Here is a 24,778-nt window from a genome sequence, read left to right on the forward strand (position 1 = left end):
TTGGCTTCAGTTTGTTAGTGTGTAAAATGGCTCGTTGCATCTCTCTGCCTTTGTTCCCTTATGCTGGGCGAAGGCTGCCCTGGCAGCCTCCCATCTACCCCATTGTTTTCTAAGCCATCCAGGAACAAGGCTGCTGAGACAGGCCTGAAGTCTCTTTTCAGCTGGGGCAGGGTGGCGGGTGTGACATTTAAGAAGATGTGCATTCAGTATTGCAGAGCCACTATTGCCATGATGGAGGGAAAAATCAGGGCCCAAAACAGGCCCTATAATTGAAATGATAAGGAGACACTGTAGGAAGAGGCTACTAATTACGCTGATTATCCTTGTCATGGTGCAGGGGGATCGGCCCCACGACTTCCTTGCTTGGAAAAATAGCAGGCTCTTCCTGAAGTTTGAACACAGCTTACTCAACAACAACGACCATTTTCTCACTGGTGGGAGCCACAGAAACAACCAAGAATGGAGAAAGGGGACATTGAAAATTATTTTTCTTTTGTAGGAATCTGCCCTTTTCACGTTCTTGCTAAGTTTTGAGATAAAAGAGTTTCTCCTAAACAGACAAGCCCATCCCAAGAACCCCACCCCTAAGATGGTTTGCAGATAAGATTTCTTTACATGGTTGTGATTTTAGAACTAACATCAGACTAAGTGCTGGCTTAGAGAAGGGGGTTTCATGACCGCCCACAGTCATCCATTTACCTCATCCCTCCCCGAAAAATACCTGTGCTGTTACGGGGAAAAAAGAATTCATTCAAATCATGCTTCACCTTCCATCCAAGGCTCTGTGCTCCTCCTCCCATATGCAAATTCTAGATGTGTCACTAAAGGGCCCTTGCACATCAGGTCTTCTGGAATGAGATTCTAGTACCTAATGCAAAAGTGAGATGGGGGTAGGGTCAGGGGGTGACCTTGCTCCCTGTTTCCAGGGAGACCTTAAGCACAACGTTCTCCAAAAAAAAAAAGATTTCACTCATTTCCATTTTTAAATGAAATATTGGTCGGGAAGGAAAGTGAGAAAAAGGAATGTGTTTACTAAATCCAGGTTAGATAGGCCAGGCTCAGGCTGAGAAATCCAGGTACAGCATTCTAACCTAGGCGTTAGGAGCGCCCCAGCGGGTCCCGCTTCTCACGTAACATAATTTATGCACTGAGCCCATTAAAAAAAAATCTGTCCTTCTTAAGCTGTGCTCATAATTTTTGCCATGTTTGTAAACCTTATACACTCAGCCTTACCTAATACTTTAATCTGTCTTTAAGTTGACTCACTTAACAGACAACTGGTACAACGTAACAGGAGAAACAGAGCCGTTTGCCAATTGAAGGCAGCCCAAAATGAATATCGTTCTAGCCAGATTTTCTTGTTTGTAAAGACTCTAAGCCTCATGCTTGTTCTCATTCTTACACGAGTGTGTTTTAAATAATGCTACAGATGCATGGGTAGACACTGGTACATTTGCCTTGGTGAAATCAGACCTCAAAAACAGGATTGGAAAGGATCTATCTATCGACCTATCCATCTCTCCTCCTTCCTTATTCCGAGACAATGTTATTGAGCCTCAAGTTCACATGGTAGTACTTACAATCATTGTCAATATCATTAGTGTTAAGGACCCCCATACTCAGGAACATGCTGGCAGTCCTCAAATCAACACTTCCTCATGGGCAAGGAGGAGATGGGGAATAGTGTTCTCTGATTGCCCTGCCCATGTCTAGGAAAATCCCCTGAGCTTCCATCAAGATCCATGAAGAAACCACCAAGCTATCTGGGTAGACTCTCATATGGTTGTGGTTGCCCCCGGGCAGCCTCCCAACCGACCACAGAGCCCTGGAGAGAGACACCAAACCCACCAATGTTCCCAAAAAAGTGTTCACCCACCAGCCCCTACTGGACAGTGGCCTCAGTTCTGATGTTCTGCTCCGTATCCTGATTTCCACAGGCAGGAGGGAAACACTACCACCCCACCTGTGCCAGATGTGTGCGCTGCCACCAGATGTTCACCGAAGGGGAGGAGATGTATCTCACAGGTAAGCAAATCTGACCCTCGAAGGCATTCTGGTAGGCTCGTGGCTGGAAAAGAGATTGCCTCCTTCCTCTTCAGTGTTATCGCTGCTGTTGGCTTGCCTTCAAGATTGCAATTAATTCTCTCCTCTCTGGGTGGATGAGGGAAGTTGCCGGAATGATTAATATGAGGTGACATGTAATCTGCCTTCCATCCCCGTGTGCCTCCACCGGCTGCTCCACTGGCCTGCTTCCCTGGCAATCCTCTGAGCAAATTCTTCTGACTCCACGTGGGGGTGGGAGGTTGAGCTGGACAAGGCCAAGGGGTCAGAGGGGCAGGTGGGGGGGGGGATTCCCAGGCTACTGAGTTCACAGTTTCTACCTGTCCTGTTCCATCCCGTTTCAACTCGCCACATCTCAGAGTATCCTAGTGGGCCATTCCTCGGGGTTCCCAGGGTGAAAGGCACAGTGGCTTCCCCTCCTGGCTAGCCCTGGATTCCTGCTTCAGACACCCAGTTACCTTCAGATTCCACTCATCCCTCTGCCCTCGGTCCACCCCTGATCCCACTACATCACAGTGCTCTTGGCTCTGCTCTTCTGAAAGACCTTCCCAGTCCCCTCCCACCCCACTGGTTTGACACAATCACTTCAGCTTCTCATCTGAGTGAGGCCTTCTCACCAAGGCACCAAGCCTTGTATCTAGAACTTGAACAAAGCCACCGCCTATGCTGCCAAACTAACTTCACGTTAGCAATTGCTTCTGGGGCCCCTAACATGTGAAAGCTCTGTCTCATCACAACACTACAGCCCAAGGCAGGAACTAGGTATTACTCAATAATCCCACAAATGACTGTCAACCATGATAAAGGATGTTAAGGCAAGCTATCATGCCAAGGAAGTTCCCCTACGGAAGGGCCAAGAGCAGACCTCTTGGTGAGTGACTGGTACCTGGGGTGCTCATTTCTCTTTATATCACTGTTAGCAATGTGCCCAACAAGAACAACTTAAAGAGAGAAAAGATTTCTTTTCGCTCAAAGAATTTTTAGTCCATCACAACAAGGAAGGGTTCATGGCCATGGACTTTGTAGTGTAGGCTATTTATATCATGGTGAAGGAGGAAGCAGGGAGCAAGCAGGACCTGAACCAGGCTTCAGGCTCTGACTTTCAAAGGCCCACTTGTCGTGACCTACTTCTGCCAGCCAGGCCCCACCTCCTGAAGGTGCCCGTGCCTCCCACAGCACCCGGCTGAGAAACCAGCATTCCCAGTGTGAGCCCATGGTATAACATTTGAGATTCAAAACCTAACCGTTGATCCCACGATCTGTCAGGCTGCAAAACAAACTAACATAGACGGTGGCTCATCAATGACAGACGTGTGCTGCTCAGCGGTCTGGAGGCTGGCAAGTCCAAGATCAAAGCGCCCACAGATTTACTGTCTGTTGATGGCTTACTTTCATACCGGTACTAGCTTCTTGCTGTATCTTGACATGGTGAAGGGGACAAGGTGGTCCCTGAGGCCTATGTCATAAGTGTATTGGAAATTATGTTCTCACGATGCAGTCATTTCTCCAATGCCCCCCCCCATCCTCCTAATATTGTTACATGAGAGGATGAGTACAGCGGGGTCAGCGTTAGGGCTCAGAAGCAGGGAGAAGACTAACAATCCTTAGACAAGCCAGGAGGAACCAAGTACAAGCAAAGTGCAAGAGTCTGTGGGGACTGAGAAAGGAAAAGATTAAATTATGAATGACACTGAGAATATCGAGGGTGTTGGCTGAGTCACTAGATAATTCCTCGGTGTAAGAATTGTCTTGTACACTGTAGGGTATTTAGTAGCATCCCCGGTCCACACCCACAAGGTGCCAGTAATGTGCACTCTCCATTGTGACAATCAAAAGTGTCTCAGATACTGCCTAACATCCTAGGGGATAGGGAAGAGGGTGAAATCATCCCCAGCTGAGATCTGCTGGCCCATAGCTATTCAGCAGAAACTGGGCACGTTGGGCAGGGACTCCCATGTGGGACTCAGTGAAGAGGCCATTTCAAACACTCTGGGACTCTTAACTGCTTCCTTGAACATACCATCATTCGGGTGTTAGATGGGAGAGGATGCTGCTTTAAACTGGAAAACCACAGTCCTCATCGTATATATGGGGATACACCTAGAGAAAGGCAGAGACCTCTGTGAATCTGTGTGCAGGACGAAAAAAAACCTGGCCTGGGATTCCCTCCAGGCTCTCTCCACCTTCCTCCACAGGACTGAGACCCGGGCTGATATCCAGGTCTGGTCCCTGTGGCTCCCCATGAGCATCAACACCCTCCGCAATCCTGAGTGATTCCTGCTTCAGGACCCTGTATTGCCAGTCTGAGCACACCAACCACCACTAGGATGTAAAGTTTGCACTTGGGTTGAAAATCTGCTGTGCAGTGTTCCTTCCACCTTCTCAACCTCCCGGTGCTGAACCTGCCCTCACACCTACATTACCATCTGTGCACCACGGAGCAATCAGCATCTTTGTGCCTTCCTGCTTCAGTTCTAAATCCTTCTCTTCCCCACTTTGACCTAGATTGCTTCAGACTCGGTCCTGGCACTATTGCTTACTAATTTGTTTACCGTAGACAGACCTCTTGCCTCTCTGGACCTTGATTGTCTGACCTGTATGATAGGCTTCAAGCTGTCCCTGTAAGATACAAGTGTAGTAAATTCCTGGAGAGACAACTCTCTCTTTGTTCACATACCACCTGTATCTTCTGAGGCCTAGCACATGTCCAGTAGTGCTCCAACAGCTGGTGGGGCAGGAAGGAGCAACAAAGACAAAGGCCCTGCCCTCAGGGAGTTCCCAGCCAGGAGTTAGGAACTTTACCCCCAACTTCCCAAGGATACTGAAGGAGTTAAACAATGGAGTCAAGTCAACGGCTCTGTGTTTGTGAGAGAAAATGCACCATAGAACTTAAGGCAGAAATGCCTCCAGGAGGTGGGAGATATTCTTGGTCGTGAAGAAGAGCTGTCACCTTCTCAATAATTATCCCCATTCCTACCCTTCTGGCTCCTGGGAGAGTGGGAGTAATTGCAGGGTACGAGAGGACCTGCCTCCAGGGGTGCCGAGGGATCTGCCATGAGGGGGCTTGGGCCATGGGTGCTAGAGTCATAATGATGCTGGTTATGGGTGTCGTGTGTGGGTGGCAGCCATCAGGAGTTTCAGTTACCACCAGGAGCTGAGCCTAGAATACACTCACCGAGTAACAGCACCAGGACTCGAGAAATGGCAGTACAGGGGTGGAATGAGCCAGCGGAGAGGGAGCAGTCCTGAGTTCAAGGGTCAACACTTTTGCTAATGGGTCATGATCTTGAAGAGTGACTCTCTCCTCTGGTGTCTTTCCTCCCTTGTCAAGTGTGGCTGGTATCACTCTCTCATTGATCCATTCCGATGAAGGTCACACTACTCCAGGCTCTCTAGTGCGTGCCAAGCACTCTGCTTGGAGATGAGCAAGGCAGGCGTGTTTGGTGCCCTGATGGAGTTTATCGCCCGATGGGAGAGACTGGCATTGATCAAACAGAAGCAACAATATCAAAACTCTCTCTGAGGAGGAAGTTTGGGGATAATGGGAACATATCAGAAAACCAAGAGGTCAGGAGAGGCTCCACTGAAGAAAGGACATTTCAAGCCAGTATCCTGAGCATGAGTAAAGGGGAGGGGCGACCAAGAGGAGAGGCAGTGAGGGCAGCAGGGGTGAGGTCCCCAGATGGAAGCGAGCGCCCCATGGTGGCGAAACAGAGACAACCCATATACCTGGTACAGAAAGAACAGACATGCGCCTCAGGAGCACTGGAGGACAGAACGAATGAGACGGTGCTGAGAGCCTTGGTGTGGAGGTGGGCGGGACGGAGATACAGAATATTAGGGCCCACATTCTGGACTCTGTCTCGGGGTTCTGTAGCAGGGACAGGCTGGTTCTGGTAGATGATCCCCAGAGTGTCTTTTGTTCACTGCTCTGTGTTTTAATCACCGTTGATGGCTTTCCAATGGGCTTTACTTGGGAGATGTCTGACATCTGTGGGAGACTTCTGGGCCCCCTGGAGACTACAGTGTGTTTCCTTTTCTTTGTTTTAAGCTCTGTTGCACATTCTGGTTTTCAGCTATTTCTATAAAGAGGCCAGACTTCTAATCTGTTTGTTATCCAAACCCTTCATTTGGGCTTCCCCAGGAAATTAGGTCACTGGTTGTAGTGCAGCAGAATAAAGCTGAAATGCTTCAGGTTCAGGGCAGAACTTACACTGAGGTCTCCAAGGCCAGAGCCGCTGCAGATGGAGGCATTGCGCTGGGCTCTAAATGTGGTGTGCGTGCTCTTCTTCCTAAATACACCTCAATCCAGGACAGCGGGTGCAGTCTTTATCCAGCTTTCTAGCTGCACCCCGTGCATCTCCCTTCCCCATCGTGAAGATCTGAGGCAGCTGACACTGGAAAGCACAAGGCCAGCTCTTATCATTTGCATATTCAATGAATTCATTTTGAAATCCTGGGACAGACCCTACACTGCTAATGGAAGTACTGTAGCCAAGTATGAGTTCGCCAGTGTTAAACGTGAGGAACATGGCGATCATTGTGGGTCTGCTCACCCGTTCAGCATCTGTGCTGACAAGTACGCACTGGAGCTTCAGTGCCCTGCCCCATTCTGTCTGTTGACATGGAGACGTCAATACCAATCTGTGAAAAGGCAGAGTTTGAAGACAATGGGAATGTATTAAAAAGGCCTCTGACCTATTCTAACGAGGTGATCGAAAAACATTTACCTTGTAGTCATCCCCCCAGCCCCCCAATCAAGGACTCAGGATTAGGGAATTTGCAACACTGACCAGTCTGTCTATGAGGAACTAGTATGTCTAGTTCATCAAATCATTTTGCTTTATCTGTTACAAAAGTGTGTGTGTGTGTGTGTGTGTGTGCGTGTGTGTGTGTGTGTGTGTGCGTGTGTGTGTGTGTGTGTACTAGAAAACAGCCTCCAGTGACCTTCCTCACCTTGGTTTATTGTTTGTTTCATCAATTGGAGCAGATGCAACTGAGCAACGCTGTATATATGAAGGTCAAAGGACAGTGTTCAGGACCTGGTCCTCTCCTGGTTGAGGTGGGGTCTTTCTCCACTGAACTTCGTTGTCTACTCCAGGCTAGCCGGGCTATACACTTCTAGGTGATTCTCTGTCTCCACTTCCCATTTCAGCTTGGGGTTGCAGATGTGCGCACTGAGTGCATCCAACTTTTTTTTTTTTAATGTGGATTCCAGGTAGTGCAGTCAGGCTGTTGGGTTTGCAAGCACTTTTACCTGCTGTACCAAGTCACTAGCCCCGCATTGGCTTTCGAGTCAGGGTCTCTCACGGGCCTAGAACCGGCCAAGTCAGGGAAGGTGGCAGGTCATCGAGTTCCTGGAATCCGCCTTTTCCCGCCTCTCCAGCACTGGGATCACAAGTGTAAACCACTGTGTCTGGATTTTTCACGCTAGTTCTGGGACTCGAACTCAGGCCTCCGTGTTTGCACAGTGTATGCTTAGCCGACTGAGCCTTCTCTCCTTAGTTAGCCTTCTGAATACTGTGGATCTTCTGGAACTGCTTGCCAAATTCCACACATAGAAGTTCCTCTAGAAAGAAGGTCTATGTCTGTCCCCTGATTTTTGAGCAATGCCACGATCCAAAAATAAAGCTAAGAGCCTCCGTTGTGTTAATGCAAACCCCACAGATCCCGGGCTGCCTTCTCTGTGGAGCCGAGGCTATTTCAGACCACGCTCTTTTTAGTTCAGATGATACAAGGACCTGGTAGTGGGAGGCATGTCCCTGCACAGCTGGAGACGCAACTGACGGTTAGCAGAGGCCCCCGTTTCCTGACAGGTCACTCCGACAGGTGCACCAGGCCAGTAGATGTCCCACTAACAGCCTGCAGTTGTCTCCAACGGTGGCATACCAGCCCACATTCTTGATCTCCAAATCTCCTCCAACCACACTTGCTGAGGCAGAGTTGCCAATTGGGTGACTCTCTTCCACACTTCAGGGTTCTTCCTCTCAACTGGCTCTCTCTAGTGACAGTTTAGGTCGTAGGAGTTATGCTTCAAAACTTAAAAACTTATGTTTCCCCAACCCTGCTGTATAATTTTAGATTTTTCAAACATCTTTTTTCTTTTACTAAGTTGCTATTTCCTCAAGTCTGCCTGTACTAAGCGCATTTCCTTTTAGAGTACATTTTAATTTTTGATGAGATGTCTCTTTTTTTTTTCTTGAAGATTTTAAGGGTTACCTAACATCTTGACTCACAGGAAATATTGCGGTGTTGTATCTGAAGCATGTGTGTCCAAAGTCTGCTTCCAGCTTGTTCGGATCAGGTCGCCGCAAACTCAAAGTGATGTGACCATTTTCTCACCAGTTACATGTCACGTCTACTTCACAGCCAATTTGTTCATGTTGGTCAGAATCAGGTCCAGAGCAGCAATTTTCCCAGCTGCTTCCACTATTTTCTAAGAAACAAAATTGCCTCCGGGGCAAGGCAGGAATGTGTCAGATACTCGAGTCTGAGTCTGAAGAGACCTTTTATTAGTCTGGACTTTTCAGGTGGCAGAAACTCAACTCCAACCACGTTAGGCAGAAGTGGCATGATTGATAGGCTGCCAGGACTGAGAAACATCCAGAAGCAGCCTCATTGAGGAACCCTTGGGTGTCCCCAAACCAGTCATCTCTCCGCATCTTTTTGTGTTGACCTCATACTCTCCTGTCAGCTGGCAGAGAGGTGTCATTCCCATCTGAGCTCATCAGAGAAGTCCCAGAGGGGTTCTGATGACCTCATTTGGGCAAATGCCAGGCCCTTGCCAGGCTGGAAAGTCAAAGGTGAACAAACAGCTAAGACATCCAAATTCCTAGGACCTTGGCTTCACCACCACACAGGTCTGCTACGAGGATCAACTGCAGGAAGTGGGCTCAGTACACAGCCAGGTACTTCTGGCTCTGCCAGTCAGAGCTCATGACAAACTTCTAAAAGTGGCTGTGCCCTAGGGTGCAACACATTCATCAGTGCTGGGTTATGTCAATATTGCCATCGTGACATGAAGAGCACATGAAGGAGGCAAAGAGACGACTTAGTGGATAAGAGGTCTCACTACGCAAGCATGAGGACCCAGCACCCAGGTAAAAATCCAGACGTGGGTGTTTCTGCCTGAAACCCCAGCATAAAGACAGGCTCACTGCCAACCTAGTTGAAATGATGAGAGAAGCTATCTGTCTCAAGGGAATAAACTAGAGAAGACAGAAGAAGATATCCAATAGCCTCTTCTGGTCTCTACATATGCACGCATGGGTGTGCATGCCCACACACTCACACACAACCACATACACACACACACACACACACACACACACACACACACACACACAAAGGGGAAAAAGAGAAAGGAGGGGGAAAGAACACTTAGGAGGCTTGGGCAGGCAAATCATGAATTCAAGGCTACCTTGGACTACATAACAAGATCTTGTCTTAAAAAAAAAAAGAGCCAAAAAGAAAAGGCTTAAATTGTGCTCTGCATATTTTCTCAGTGCTAGCAACTTTATATCATCATTATTTTTTTTATTTAGATACTGATGTTGTCAAGAGGCTCTTGAGTATGCAGTGTGAGGCCCCAGGCCCAGGCACTCTCTAAATGTGTTATAATAATGAATGCTGGGGAGGGGGAAAGGTAAGAGAACTTCCTGTGCAAGTGTCTGAATTTGAATCCTCAGCGTCCACATTAAAAGATGGGCATGGTTGGGGAACAGAACCCAGGAGCTTGCTGATCAGCCAGCCTGGCTTACAAAGTAAGCTTCTCATTTGGTGAGAAACCCTGCCTCAAAGGAGTAAGACAGAGAGTGACAAAACACGATGCCCAACATTCTGTCTGGCCCTTGCATGTAACCTCACACGTGCACGCACACGCACACATGCTCACATGCATGCCCCACATACCACACACACACACATATGCACAGAGAGAGAAAGAAAGAGAGTCACAAATAACAACAATAGGGGTTAGAGAGATGGCTCAGTGATTAGCAGCACTTGTTGCCCTTACAGAGAAATTTATTCCCAGCTCCCATAGTGGCTCACAACCACCTGTAATTCCATTTTCAAGGGATCCAGTGCCCTCTTTTGTCCTTCACATGTACCATGCATACACATAGTACACATATATGCATGCAAGCAAAACATTCATGCAGACAGAAAAGGAAAAATAATAATAAATAATTTTTTTGCCCTGTCCATACCTTGGACCCCTTGGACCCACCTAATCTTCAAGGTGTCCTCCTCATAGCCTCCTCATAGCATCAATAAATCATAATAATAATAAGGAAAAATGGGAATACCTATTGCTTAGCATATATCCTAAGCATTCAGATTATTCTCATGACTGTTCACATCCCCTGAATCACTGGACCCTCGGTCCTTCTTTGTTCTTTGTTCCTTCCTGTTTGATGCCCTCTATGGTAACCATGTTTGTGGTTCTACCTCTGTCTCTTGATAAAGCCTCAAGACTATTTCCTCATGCCAAGAGGGTGCAGTGACAGCCACACCAGGCTTCTGTTCAGAAACGTCACCTATATAGCCAGTCATTTGTCTTTGTGTCCCCTCACTTGTTTGGGGGAGACATAAGCAGACATATATTCACCCCAGATTGGGAACTGATGACAGACAGAAGTATGGATACCACAAAAGTCTAAGTTGGTGAACCAGTGAATTTCACTGGGGTTCTTACAGGTGTATGGGTGAGGGGTTACTAACAGTGGCAGAGATGACTCAAAGACAGTTGCATCACCAAAAGCCACCTCTGCATGAGTGACAGCTCACAAAATCTCGAAATCTAGAGCAAACTGCCCAGCCTACAGATAGTTCTGCTGGTTGAAAAGGGTCTTCCCACTGGCTCTGTTGGCCTGAGCCTCTTCCAGGCAACTTGGCTGTCTATGAGTGTCTTTCAACAGCCCTTATTGCTTATATAAGCTTGAAGGCGGGGGAGAAACCTGTTAAATCTGATTAGTTTTAGAGACTTCCTGGAGCCATTGAGGTGTTGCTTCCTGGTATTAGGAGCTTCCCTTTAAAGTGGACTGTTTTCACAACACCTACAGCCCCTCACCTGCTGTGCTCTGGCTCACCCAGGCCTTGCTCCTGGGAGTCAAGGAATAAACCTCTTCCTCCTCCAATATATCTGGGAGTCCTTTCAGCTTACACAAACTAGTTAGCCCCTAGCAAAGTATTTTCGCATGGGAGAGAAGAGAAGAGATAATATCAACAATGATAAAAATTTATATGTAATGCCTACTATAAGCACATATCATTCCAGTGCATTCTCTCTCTCTCTCTCTCTCTCTCTCTCTCTCTCTCTCTCTCTCTCTCTCTCTCTCTCTTTCCCCCCCCCCCTGAGTGTGTGTCTGTGTGTGTGTGTATTCATTAATCCTTACAACAGACCTACAAGGTTGATATTATCAATTCCAACCTTGTAGATGGCAAACAAAGGCACAGAGAAGGACTGAATTGCTCTGGACAATGTAACCAGCGAAGCTGCAAGCAGCACAACCAGGATTCAAGCATCACAGGATACCCACATTAAATAATGCATTGCGTGCCCAGTGCCTGGGAAGACCTCTGACACCCAAGATGACGGCAGCAGTGATACTGCTCTACACAGCAGAGCCAAGGGACAAGCTTGCTCGCCACCCCAACACACACACACACACACAGAGAGAGAGAGAAAGACAGAGATAGAGACAGAGACTCTGCACCCTCATGGAAAGAGAAAGAATGAAGTGCCCCATAGTCTGCAGAAGCAATCAACTTCCTCTGGGGTTATGGGGCAAGGGTTTTCTTTTTTCTTGAGATAAAAATTCATGTAACATCAAAGTAATCATTTTAAAATATATATATACTTAAGAAGCTTTTGCCCATTCTCAATGCTGTACAACCATCATCTGTGTCTCTCTATCTCACCCCAAAAGAAATCCCCTATAAGCAGTTGTCATCCACTCGTTCACACCTGCCTATAAGTGCTTGGTATCCATTATGTAGATATGCTTTGTGTCTGCAGACTTTCCCCTCCTAAGTATGTGTGTATGTGTGTGTGTGTGTGAGCGCGCGCATATGAGTGCAGATGTCTAATGAAGGCCAGAGCAGCTGATCTCCTGAAACTGGAGTAACAGCTATGAACTGCCTGTGTGGATTCTAGGACCCAAACTCAGGTCCTCTGGAAAAGCAGCAAGTGCTCTTCACCACAGAGCCACCTCTCCAGCCCTGGATAAGGTTATTAATGGAGCAACTCTCAGGTCATTTCTGGGTCATCTCATGGAGGCAGTGCTGCTACCATGGAGGCAGAATGCCGAACAACCTCACCCTGCTGTGGTGATGAGCCGTCTGGAGAAGAAACCTGTTGAGGCAGAATTCCCTGCAGAATCAGAAACCTGAAACTCAGTCACCTTCATCGCCAAGTTAGACGGGCTGTGAGTTAGATCCTGGGAGGATCGTGGCAACCCACAGTGTCTAAAAACATTCAGATTTGAAAGTGTTTACACAGTGCTGACCCAGAACTCTGGACTCACTGGGTATTCTGTGAGACAACCACAGCAAATGCAGCTCTGATGTTTTAAAAGAGGCATTGGCAAGCTGAATGTCAAGGCCCAACAGAGAGGTGGGTGGGATCCTAGCATCCTGTCGGCCCCAGATGTTGCAGGTCTGGGGCCTGCTTAACTAGTCCTACTGGCTCTGCTAAGCATCCAAGTGGGCCTGAAGAATATACTGGATTTGGGTTTCCATCTGTAGTCAGTTGATGAGCCTATAACCTTCACAATTGGTTTCAACCACAAGCCTGGAACTGTGGGTGACAGTCTCAGAGAGTAAGAGAGGATGACTTGTTGGACCAGGAATCCAAGTAAAACATGTCCTGTTCACATAAGATGTTAGAGTTCTGTCTTGAACCATTGGTTTCTCTGTCCCATAGCATTCTTAAAACTTAGCTTGGAGTGCCGTATTGTGTTTAGCTAACTGGTTCTCACCTTTAGAGTCAAAAGTCACCTGAAGAGCTGTTGGATCTGATTCTCAACCCCACCTCCAAGAAATTGGTATCAGGGCCTCAGCCTGGTTGCCTGGGAATCTGCACCAGGTGATCAGACTTATGCTCCGTACGGTCAGACCTTGGCCAACCCTATCCTAGTGAAAGTTCTTGAACTCTAGCTGTCAAAATCAGAGGCTAGCTTGCTCTGTTTGCACAAATCTCCAAGCCCACCTCAGAGAATCCAAATGGCCTAACATTGAGTATCTTGCTTAGTTTTAAGTTTTATTGTTGTTGTGTTAGTTTGTGTGTGTGCACATGCATGCGTGTGCCTGTGTGTGCGTGCATGCGTGCGAATGTGGAGACTTGCCACAATGCACGTGCAGTCAGAGGACAACTTGTGGGAGCTGGTTCTCTCCTTCTACCATGTAAGCCCTGGGATCAGACTCAGGTCAACAGAACGGTGGCAACTGTCTTTGCAGGCTGAATGAATCATCCCATCGGCTCATTTTTCTGTAGTCATTCACTCCATAAGTATTTCTTGAGACTCTTTGGTCCCCGGAGGAACAAAGATAGGAATCTTTCTCTTTGTAGAATTTGCATTCACATGGGGATTATTGGACAGGTCAAGTGTTTGTTTTCTGTATATGGAGGGACCTACTACTGTAGAAACAAGACCTCTAAGGATTGAGAGGGTTGTTTAAAATCTGTCAGTGTGGTTGGCCTATGATGAATCCCTTCCACAATGCTGATGCTGAGCTCTTTCCTATTCAGTATGTATTAGAAAACTTGTGGGGGGGATGGGAGCTCGTTATCAATTGACCAAGAACGTTCAGTTCATGAGTTACTTTTCCTTCCCTGGGATTTTTGCCCTAAGTTCTTCTTGCAGACCTAATCAAAGCCTCTTCCCTCGGAGAGCTCGGAAATGCACACGGGCATGTTTCAGACTGCTATTCCCCCTTCTCTTCCCAGGGTGAAGACGCTACCTTAGGGACTGATTTTGTGTGCCCTCCCTGTTCTGATTACCACTCTTCTCTGAGCACCTTTCATATTATAACTGTAAAAATACCAACGGAGAATCCAATCAGTCATTCACATGAGCCAGACACTGTATTGGGGGGGAAAAAAGATCACCTCCTTCCCTAGTGACTTACTTAGGGTTACTATTGCTGAGATGAAACCCCATGATCAAAAGCAACTTGGGGAAGTAAGGATTTATTTCACTCACAGTTCCCCAAAATAGTTCATCATCTAAAGCAGTGAGGGTAGGAACTCAAACAGGGCAGGAACCTAGAGTGATGGGCTGATGCAAAGACCATGGAGGGGTGCTGCTTACTGACTTGCTCCTCATGGCTTGCTCAACCTGCTTATAGAACCCAGGACCACCAGCCCAGGAATGGCACCACCCACAATGGGCTGAGCTCTCCCACATCAATCACCAATCAAGAAAATGCCCTACAGGATTTTACCCATAGCCTAATCCTGTGGGGGCATCTTCTCACCTGGTGTCCTCTCTTTCCAGATGGCTCCAGCATGTGTCAAGTTAACCCAAAACTAGCCAGCACACTAGGTGTTTTCTTTCTGTTGAGGCCCTGCTCTTGATCTGGTGGCCAAGAGCATAAATGCTCAGGAGACCATAATTTCATACAAGTCTTCATAGGGAAAAAAATCATTTTTTTATGTTTACCTGAGTTTATTGCTAGCTACCAGCAATCCCCACCCCTTTTTTATTACTTTCTTTTATATATATGATATTCTGACAACTCACTACTTTTTTCATTTTCCAATTACATCTTCCTCCTGTCTTTTGATTCTTCCTCCTCCCTCTCAGTTCATATCTAAACTCGCCTTCCTGCATGCAGAGTAAAGCTAATTGCCATTTGTGGCTCAGTTTTACTCAGATCAGATACATCAGTGTCATGGAGTCAAAGTAAGAGCGACAATTTAGTCTGAACCCACACACGCTTCTGTCATTTGCCCCAGCCTGGACTTCTGCCTGTTTCGCCTTTCCTATTTGTCTTTCGCTTACTTTCATGACCTCATCAGACCTCCACGTCCACCTCAAGCATTTCCTACAGTGACCTGGAACATGTGTTTCCTGCCGTAGCCACAGTGGTAAACAACTCCTGGTGGACTGGGGAGCAACTCAGAGAGGAACCGGAAATGCTCTCTGTAATTTAAACTCCCCAAAGGAGAGATCACAACCCGGTGCTTGAGAGCAGACACACCCTGTGCTCACTGGCTCTAAGCCTCAGACCCAGAGTCCCTCTGCTGGGCTCTGATAACCATTGCATTTTACTTTAGACGGAATCAAACTTCTCTTGAATAATTAAACACATCCAAGAATACCAGCAGATACGAAGTGGGGCTTCCTATCCCACAAAAGACAAAACCAGCCCTAGAGGAAGAATTTTGGAGGTGAAGATGATCTCTAAGACCAAGTATTACCTTAGTGTTTACTCAGATGAAGAACCTGGACCCGGAGAGCAAGGCTATATTAGGGGCTGAGTAGAGAAAAGAACTTTGGACTCCAGATTTGGGGCTGATCCTCTCTCCTCTCCCCGGGGTCTGGTTATTTGATCTCACACCAGACCCGCATGCCTTCACCGATATTCCAGTCCTAGGAGCTCCAGGCAACAGCTATCATGGAAAGCATAACCTAGAAACAAAGTCAGACAAACAAATGCCAGCTGGGTGCTTCGGAATGGAGCCATTTGCTGGCGCCTTCCCTTCTAGGGCTGGTTACCAGAGGAGTGGCTCCAGAGGGATAATATGTTCCTATTTTTTCCCTTCTAATCCAGGACACCTGTCCCTTCTTTGGGGAATGTGCAACATTCGAGGCTTCGCAACATGTGACCAACCACCTGTTGTTCATGCCTTTCCAAATTGGCCTTTCCAAATTGGTTTGGAGCCAGCCAACTGGACCCCCACCCATTATAAAATGTGGGTATTAGCAACATTAGTGTGCTAAGTTTGAAGGGTCTCAAGCCTCCGAGGAATTATCAGGTCAAGACAATGCTCCCAAGCAGAATAGACACCATGACACCTCCTCCCCTTTAATGCAATAGCTCTGATAAGTCTTAATTCTCTCTTAAGTCTTTGAGGAGAAAAGAAAGCTGAGGTTAACCATGGCTTGTCATTTTCTTTCACCCCCACTGCCATTCATCCATTCAACAAATATTTATTGGCCACCTGCTCTGTGTCACTCACGGCTAGTCGTCTGTTCATCTTTGCACCCTGCAAACCCACGGGCTTCCACTAAAGGCAAACTCTATGCGGATGCTGTGGGAGACAGACCCGGGGATAAAGCTCAATCCTTGCCTAGAAGGTGCCATTGATATACTTAGGGGGACAAATTCACAAGCTAATATGACTTGAAACTGTATGTGTGAAGAGACCTCAGAGAACTATGGAGCCCCGAGGAGGAAAAAGTCATCCCCAGCTGACAGGTAAGGAAGTTCATGAGGATGCCGTGTAAACTTAGAGGCATAGGAGGATTTAGACACCCTGAAAAGCTGTGTGTATAGTCAAATTGGTACATCAATGGCTCTCCAAGACAACAGGAAGCTAAGAAAGCCGGGACACAAAGTTCTCCTCCTGACTGATGTGTGTGTAAGGTACACATACTGTCAAACTGAGGTAAAGTGGGGACTCTGGTCACTGTCAGCTTTGAGAGATCTGAGTCTGTTATTTTCCTGGTCCCTTTAGGTTCTGAGGTTTGGCACCCGATCTGCAAGCAGGCAGCCAGGGCCGAGAAGAAGCTCAAGGTAAGAGGCATGGTCTTCCATGCTACCTTTTGCCACAGGTTGGGAAAGCTCTGCTTTCATGCAGAGAGTACCAGTTAAATGTGTGTCGATTTCTGTGGGCTCCCTGATGGGAAGAGTTGCTTCAGGAAGCTTAGGTAGATTAAGATCTTGTACATGAAAGAACCTTGAAAACAATAAAGGACCTGATGCACGGAAGATTTGGAAGTGTATCTAGGGTGGGTGAGATTATAACCGTACCAATGCCGGCCAAGATGGCAGCCAATCTGAGGCGCTTATGCCATGGTTTTTCCCTAGCCTAGGGTTACTTATTAGCAATTATAGTTGCTATCAGCTCAGTAATTGACAGTTTGCAGAATGTCTTCATAGCTCCTCCCTGGCTGGTTTGCTTCAACCTCCTGAGGCAGAGGGGGGCAAGGAATTGTATCTCTACTTTGCCTGTGAGAAAAATCAAGTCTAAAGAGAGTCATTTGACAGTAATGATGCAGCCAGGCAGATGCAGAGTGTCCCCAGGCACACAGCAGACCAGCTGAGACCCTGGTCCCTCAGAATTTCTGCACTGTGACTAATGCCAGGAAGGCCTGTGAAGCTGAGTCCCTGGTACTGAAGGAGACGGGGTTTCCCAGACTGCAGGAAGAGGTTGAGCTCCTGGCTACTTCATGCTGCAGAAGAGGTTCCTAAGATGTGTGTTGGGGTCGGGGAGCAACATGAGCTCTAACATGTCTTTCTGTTGTCATCTCTGCTGTCAACTTGACCCCTTAAGAATCTCTTACATTACTAGAATCTTCTCAACAACAACAACAAAAAAACCCCACAGGTGCACAATTTCTGATCAGCTGATTAACCCTTCTCCTTTGCCATTTCATCCAGTTAATGGCAGAACTGGTCCTATTGATGTGTGATTTCTTTTCACCCATATGGGACTCCCCACTCTGTGTTTTCTAAGGCCTGCTCCCGTTAAAGTACAAGAAGACCTAGCTGTCATTTTTCTCAGTTTCCTGTCTGGAGAATTTCCCAAACCTGAGTTCTCCTTTAAAACCCTGAGACTTTTTGCTGCATCTGTGTGCCACCTCTTTAATGTCAGCACCCATTCCTTCTTTTCCTTCCTTTAAAGCAACTCAACTCACTTTCATTTAGCTGAGCTGATTTTAAAATAGAACCTTGTGGCTGCCACGGAGAGAGGAGTAACGCCGGTTATAAACACGATAAATTCAAGGATAATGAAATAGTTGTTGAAAAATGTCTTTAAAATGCTAGTTCAGGTTGCTGGCACGCTCTTTAATTCAAAGGGGAAATTAAGTGTTGTTGGGACAGCTGTTGATATGTGTTAGCACCACATCGAGAGTCCTCCTCCAGCTAATCAGGGGGCTTGAAACAAAGCGTTCTACTTCATCACTGTGCAGTGTGGTGTCACCAAGTGTTTCAACCTTCATTCATGTCCCCAGATCCACCTCTAGTTCTCATTCATTGCTTGGAGCCCCATTCAGAATGCTTGGAGATGGGTGGAAGCTGAGCAGTCCTGGAGACGACCATTTACCTTTTGCACATCAGGAATCTGAGATCTCTAAAATCACATGTATTTCCCCACTGGTCTTTGGTTCAATCTTGACTTTCCCGTTACCATACTCTCCGATGCACACTATTGGGGCTGGGAGCTGGCCATCCATCATGGCCACCGTGCAGAGGCAGACGTTTTAAGGTTTTCACTTAAGTTGATGTCAGTTTGCCAAGGGTCCACTGCACAGCATCAGCATGATTGCACAAGTATGTGAGCTTCCGTTTGCTTCTGCGTTGTTTACTAAGCTATCAAGGAATGAATACTAAGCAGTTTTATTCTTTTAAAATAAATACATTATTGGCTGAGATAACCCAAAATGAAGTTTTATGAACAACTCTCTATTTAAAATGACAGCTACAGATAACTAGAAAAAATTTCATATTCTGCCCGGCATCCTGAAGTTCTAGACCTGCTGGACCCCATTCACACGCAGACATTGGTTGAAGGGGCAGAGATGAAAGAGGAAGGACAGAGGTAGCCAGAGTGCTTCAACAGTCCCGCTAAAGCCCCACAAGAGCTGCATTCTCTACTGTCTTCTCCCTACCAAGTCTGAACTTCTGCTTCTCACCCCTCTTGTCTTCATCTCTCCCACAGCATAGACGGACATCTGAAACTTCCATCTCACCACCTGGGTCCAGCATTGGATCGCCTAACCGAGTCATCTGCGTATGTATCACTTCTTAGCAGCTGCGGGGCTTTGCTTACCCCTGACCTAGCACCTGAAATGTTTTTAAACCCATTTGGGCCGTGCCTGTTTTATTCTCGGTGGCATACCAAATCTTGAGGATACAGAGGGGATGGGGAGGACGTGGACATTGTTCTCAGACACGCAACCTAGTAAACCAAGAGCCACGGCGGTGGTTTAAAGGTCAAGACAGTGTAATGACAAAAGAAACCATCCTGCAATTCTAAAATAAATCTCAGGCACCTCCTCTCCTATTCCTTAACTGAGACCAGGCAAGACAGCAGCTAGGCGGTCAGAGTGGCAGGTAGAGGTGGAATAATATCAATATATAGGTAGTGTTGTTCAATAAAGAGATGGGAGAAGTGTCGATATGCAAAAAAGAGGTGGAGTTGCAACACTAAAGGAGGCCTTTCTAAACATCTGAGAAGCCCAGAAACAAAGTAGACCCCTTACACGTGTCTAAGCTCCCGCCTTCAGAACCATTCCCACAGGCAGAAGTGACAGGAGTTATCTAGATGGCCTCGGGGGTCCTGTGGTTATGTAATACGTGCGTTCATTCAGTGTGTGCTGAGCTTCCTGTCTGTGATGAGTACTGTGCTCTGTCCTGGAGAGGTGGTGATGGACAGATCTGCTACCCTCTTGACACTGGACATACAGGCCATGGATAATCAGTTGTAACTATGACGAGTAGCAGGAGATAAAGACACTGTGCGCTCTTAGGATGCTACCAGTGACGGAAGAGACCTGACCGTCTGGAGCCAGTTGAGAAAAGGCATCCCAGAGGCAGAAAGACTGAATAACAGAAGGAAGCCAAGGGAAGTGGGTGGCAGAACCAGGGAGTAATGAGATAAGCAGCATGGCTGGCCACAGGGCAAAAGAGCCAAGACCAAGAATGTGGGGGTATTGGACACAAAGGACCTGCCGCCAAGGATGGAGGCTCCACACATAATCCTCAAACCTGCCAGGCCAAGGTGGGCTTTGACACCATGGCAGGGTCATTCAGATTCACGTCCAGCTTCTTCCTTTGACCCCACACAAGGCCCATTAGTGACACTATTCCCTGTCCTTTCTTCTCCTGGACAAGAGAAAATAAGAAGAGTCAATGCTACGATTTCTATATTGGTCATCACTGCCATGTGGCTGCCACAGAGAACAAGCTACTTTTTTCCTTTCTTTTTTGTGGTACTGGGATCAACTTCAGGGCTTTGTGCATGCCAGACAGCTGTTGAGCCAGTAAGCTATTGAGCTCCATCCCCAGGTCAAGACAAGTGACTGTGATCACAGGCTGTACTCATTGCTAGAACATGTGAGAAACAGGCCCCTGGCACGGAGAATGACACCAATCACAGCAGAATCACAGGGCTTGTTTTGGGGATCGATAGTGTAAGAAAGTTATTGGCGAGTGTAAACTGGTCCCCAGAAGAGAGTTGGCTTGGTAAAGATGGCTGCAATTAGGAACATCTTTGCATTGTAGGGCTTAGCATCAGGCACTGTTTCAGAGTAGAGTTCAGACCGCAGCCTGTGACACCAGTTATGGGACATTTGTGCCTCGGTTTCCACATCTAAAGGATAGTATTTAGACTTCCTTCAGAGAGGTATTGTGGTATTTAGGAGGGATCATTCTGGTAAAGCCAGAGGCCTCACAAACAATGTTGCTCAATGGGTAACCTCTGGACCCATTCTTCTTCCCACGTCTACAGCTCTTCCCTTCGTGCCTAATGGTGCTTTTAGTAGACACTGGAGAGCGCTTGATCCTCTCGTGCCTTGGTTTTGTTCTCTCTCCTTCCTCTTCTCTCTCTTATCTTTCTCCTTCTTTCCTGCCTGTTTCCCTCTTCCCCAGGCTAAAGTGGATAATGAGATCCTTAATTACAAAGACCTGGCAGCTCTCCCCAAGGTTAAGTCCATCTACGAGGTGCAACGCCCTGACCTCATTTCCTACGAACCTCATTCCAGATACACCTCCGACGAGATGCTTGAGAGATGTGGCTATGGAGAGGTATTGCATCTTGCCCTCTCTGGGACTCTTGAAAGAGTCAAGGTGCTGCTGGGGTCCCCAGCCAACTTCATTATAGACAGCTTGGCTACCACAGTATTGGCCTCCAGACCCTCCTAACCTGGAATTTACAACTTGTAGATACCGAGAACTTTAATCCCAAAAAACCTGGCTTTAAATAAGGTACTAAATGTGTATTTCCATCATCTAATGGTGAGTAGCAGCACACCCTGTTGACAGGACTAGGCTCTTCATTCTTCCCAGTCCCCACCACGCCCTACTGAACCAGCATGCAAGCTGAGAGCCTAGAACTATGCTTTACTTAGGCTGTTGCTTTTCCTACAGCCGCGAAATCTTGCTGATACTCAAGCCCATGTCTCTGATCCCACACCAGGCTCAAAGGACAGTGACATTCCTAAACCCTGGTTAGGCATGTTCTCTCCGTTGTGAACTGTACTTAAAACCTCATGCCCAGAAAAGGACACATATTTATGAAGGTGCAGCATCAGATGGACTTAGAAACCGTTATATGACTGCTAGGTGTGGGGGTGCTCTGGAGAAGGCAGGAGAACTATCGCAGAATAGATACTGACTAGCCATGTTCCAAGAGATTTTCTCACCCCATTCTAGACCCTTGAGCTATAACAATTGTGCAGCAGGATCCTGGCCTGGGAGTAGGCTCCCAGGTACCTGTCCCAGCTCCACCGCTCGCTAGTTTGTGTCCTTGGGCAGCGACAGGGAAACCAACAAGGGCTGGGTTCCATTTGGTTGAAGAGCCCAGGGCTGAGTTTTGGCTCCTAAAAAGGGCCTGGAAAAGCGAACCAAGTATTTGCAGACTCCAGTTCTGAAGCTAGAGACCAGGACCCCTGGGTCAGAGCCAACCCCCAGATGGCTTTGGTTCACTCGCAGTGTCGTTCAGAAATGTAAATTAGCTGTCACCGTGTAAATGTTAGGAGATGTCACAGAAGCATCCGCCTTTCTTACTTGTCTTAGAAATTAAGAATCTGGTCAACGTTGAGTAGACATTCCAACATGGCTCTGCTCACAGCTGAAAACAGCAGCCCAGCTGGGTGGACTGAGTCTCCAGCTGCTGTCTCCAGCTTGCTAGGCCCCTTACCATGCCAGCCCCCCAGTTTGCAGCAGTGACCTGGGCCTTGCTCAGCCCTTAATGTGAATACTACTCCCCTAGACTTTGTCTTTGTGAACCACAGAGGAGATATGAACTAAAAAAGAGAGACGGGGAGGGTTGAGAAAATAGCTCTGAGCTCCAAGTCAGGGAACCTAGGTTCAGATCAAGACTAGCCATTTCCTGAGAGGCCTCGCGGGGCCCCGAGCTCTCCCATTAGGAAGGGAGTCTTCCTACCACTTTCCAGCAGTCTGGCATTCTTGAATTCCAAGTGAGGTGTCCTCTGGAGAGGGTCCCCAGGGGCAGCTGCAGACCTTCTCCTTAACGCCATTTTACCATTTAACCATGTCCTGTGCCTTCCTCTTGCCCTCCTCTCTACCTTCGCTCCCTCCGTGGCTGCCTTCAAATTCTTCGCTTTTAAAGTCGCTGGGAACATTATCTCCTTACTCCCAGGTAATTAATCTGATACATAATGTGTTTTAGAAATATATCAAAAGCAGTGTTTGTTTATGATAACCAAGAAGGACTCCCTGGTCAGCCATCTCCTGTACCACAGGGGCCTGATCCCTTAACCCAAAATGTTTCCCCCAAAAAAATCCCACGTGCCTATCAGACCCTTTATGTCTCTGGAATCGCCAGTCAGACTCCAGACACTGCCCATGGTTCTAACCAAGGGATCTGAGCAATGCATGAAGGCCTGAGAACTCTCTCCCACCCTCTGCAGGTTGTGTGATGACATAAGCCTCCAGATTCTGTAGCATGCCCCCCCACACACTAAAAGACTTGCACCACAGACCTTGCTCACAGCCCCACCTCCTCCCCCAGGACATCTATGAGAACCTGGACCTCCGGCAGAGACGGGCCTCCAGCCCAGGATACATCGATTCCCCCACCTACAGTCGGCAAGGCATGTCTCCCACCTTCTCCCGCTCACCTCATCACTATTACCGTTCAGGTAAGGCAAAGGAAGCCCCTATGAGAATTGAAGAGTCTGGACAGTGTGATTACTTCCTGTCTCCGGGCTTCGGGGCTTTCTGGAAGCCCGTGGCCCCTCTAGTGATTAGTGGACCTAGACTGAGTCCCTAAGATGGGTATGCCACACTGAGAAGCAGCAAGAACATAGGGAGGGAACTGCCAGGAGAGGGAGTGTCAGGCAGCCCAGTGACCCTGGTTAGAGGAAGTTGCCTCCATCTCATTCTTCAGCATGTACAACTACAAGAAGAAACACATAGCTCCAAGGCTGGGGTCTGGTCTTCACCTGAGGGCCCCACTCAGCCAGTTAAAGTATATACAGTCACCCTGAGGTAAGGGAAGTAACAAGCGTTTAAATGGAGAAAATGGGAGCCTGAGGGAGGAGCCTATGCAGGGTGGGGTGGGAGGATAAGCCGGTAAAGGTATCTTCTTGGCAGACTCAGACTTTGGGGTCAAATGAGGGGAAAGGTCAGCTCATTTCTGCCGACGTGGTACATGAACGCACAAGCTGCTTCCACTCTGGAGCTGAGCACGCTGGGACAGCCAGCCCACCCCACCTCTGCTGCCATCACCACTGCTTCCTTCAGTGCTGTCTCATTTAATGCCTGTTTTCTCTGTGCTTCTGTTCTCTCTGGGGACCACTGCCTGCATGCTCCAGGGCCTGAGAGTGGCCGGAGCTCTCCATACCATAGCCAGTTAGATGTGAGGTCCTCCACTCCAACCTCCTACCAGGCTCCCAAGCACTTTCACATCCCAGGTAGGCGCTGCCAGCCCGCCAGCCCCAGCATGAGTGCATGCTCCCTGGGGGTGCCAGATGCCTGAGCCACCACCTGCTTGATGCTGCTCAGGCACTGAGGAGAAGTCTGTTCCTGGGGGAGCCTTCCCTAATCAACCATCCATGCTAACTCATCCTTCCAGTCTTAACATACCTATGGGCTTTGGTCTCTTCTCCATATAACCAACCTTGATCAGGACCACAAGGAAGGGACAGGGAAGAGAGAAATGTCCAAGATTTGGCTTCTTACATTGCTGATTGACAGTAAAGACAAAATGGGGAAAGGTGCTTGCCTCCGGATTCTTTGGCTTGAACCACGACGCCTGTAAGCTGGTGGTCTGGGGTCCATCCCTTGGCTTCTCTGGGTAGCCAGATAGTATTCTGGTCCCTGAGGTTGCAATTGAGCTCACTCCAGCCCAGATCTTATCTTTGTAGTGAGTATACATAAATGTATTAAGAGAACCAGCTGCCTAGAAAGCTCAATTGTTAGTGTGATACTTGTAATGTGTGGATAGAGATGGTGCATGAATGAAAAAAAAAGTTAAAGGGTAATTGAAGATGTTAATAACTACTTTATATTTTATATTAATATACTTTAATATATAACATATAGTATATGGTATACCATATTAATATACTGTATTTTATAATAGATCATATAAACAGGGATAAAAAGCCCAGAGCATTGTACAAGAGCAGCTAGAGTAGGGGAGGTTTTGCTAGGTGAGGTGAGACGAAAGAGACTTGGTAGAGGAAGTGACATTAAAGTTGGTGATGTGACAATCCTAGAAGAAACACCCCAGGCAGAGGGAGCGGCAGGAATAAAGTCAGTGTGCCCAGAGGAGGTGAGAGGAAGCCAGAGGCCT

At 47.5% G+C, this 24,778-nt stretch overlaps 1 protein-coding gene across 14 annotated transcripts in view; it reads left to right on the forward strand.

Annotated features, from left to right (window-relative positions):
• Window positions 1-24,778, forward strand: part of Ablim3 (actin binding LIM protein family member 3) — a 115,429-nt gene that overhangs the window by 73,582 nt on the left and 17,069 nt on the right. For 4 of the 14 annotated variants that reach the window (XR_012910275.1, XR_012910276.1, XM_075968503.1 and 1 more), the window contains exons 8-14: window positions 1,938-2,025; window positions 16,748-16,806; window positions 18,956-19,027; window positions 20,887-21,042; window positions 22,589-22,618; window positions 22,991-23,120; window positions 23,796-23,894. Coding sequence is in view for 8 of the 14 variants with exons in the window: in XM_075968503.1 (XP_075824618.1) it covers window positions 1,938-2,025; window positions 16,748-16,806; window positions 18,956-19,027; window positions 20,887-21,042; window positions 22,589-22,618; window positions 22,991-23,120; window positions 23,796-23,894 (634 nt within the window). In the remaining 6 variants the exon portion in view is untranslated. The remainder of the gene's footprint in view (window positions 1-1,937; window positions 2,026-16,747; window positions 16,807-18,955; window positions 19,028-20,886; window positions 21,043-22,588; window positions 22,619-22,990; window positions 23,121-23,795; window positions 23,895-24,778) is intronic. The other 10 variants (XR_012910279.1, XM_075968506.1, XM_075968507.1 and 7 more) reach the window with 4 other exon arrangements.

The sequence above is a fragment of the Microtus pennsylvanicus genome, chromosome 4, assembly GCF_037038515.1.
Source record: "Microtus pennsylvanicus isolate mMicPen1 chromosome 4, mMicPen1.hap1, whole genome shotgun sequence".
Taxonomy (NCBI): domain Eukaryota; kingdom Metazoa; phylum Chordata; class Mammalia; order Rodentia; family Cricetidae; genus Microtus; species Microtus pennsylvanicus.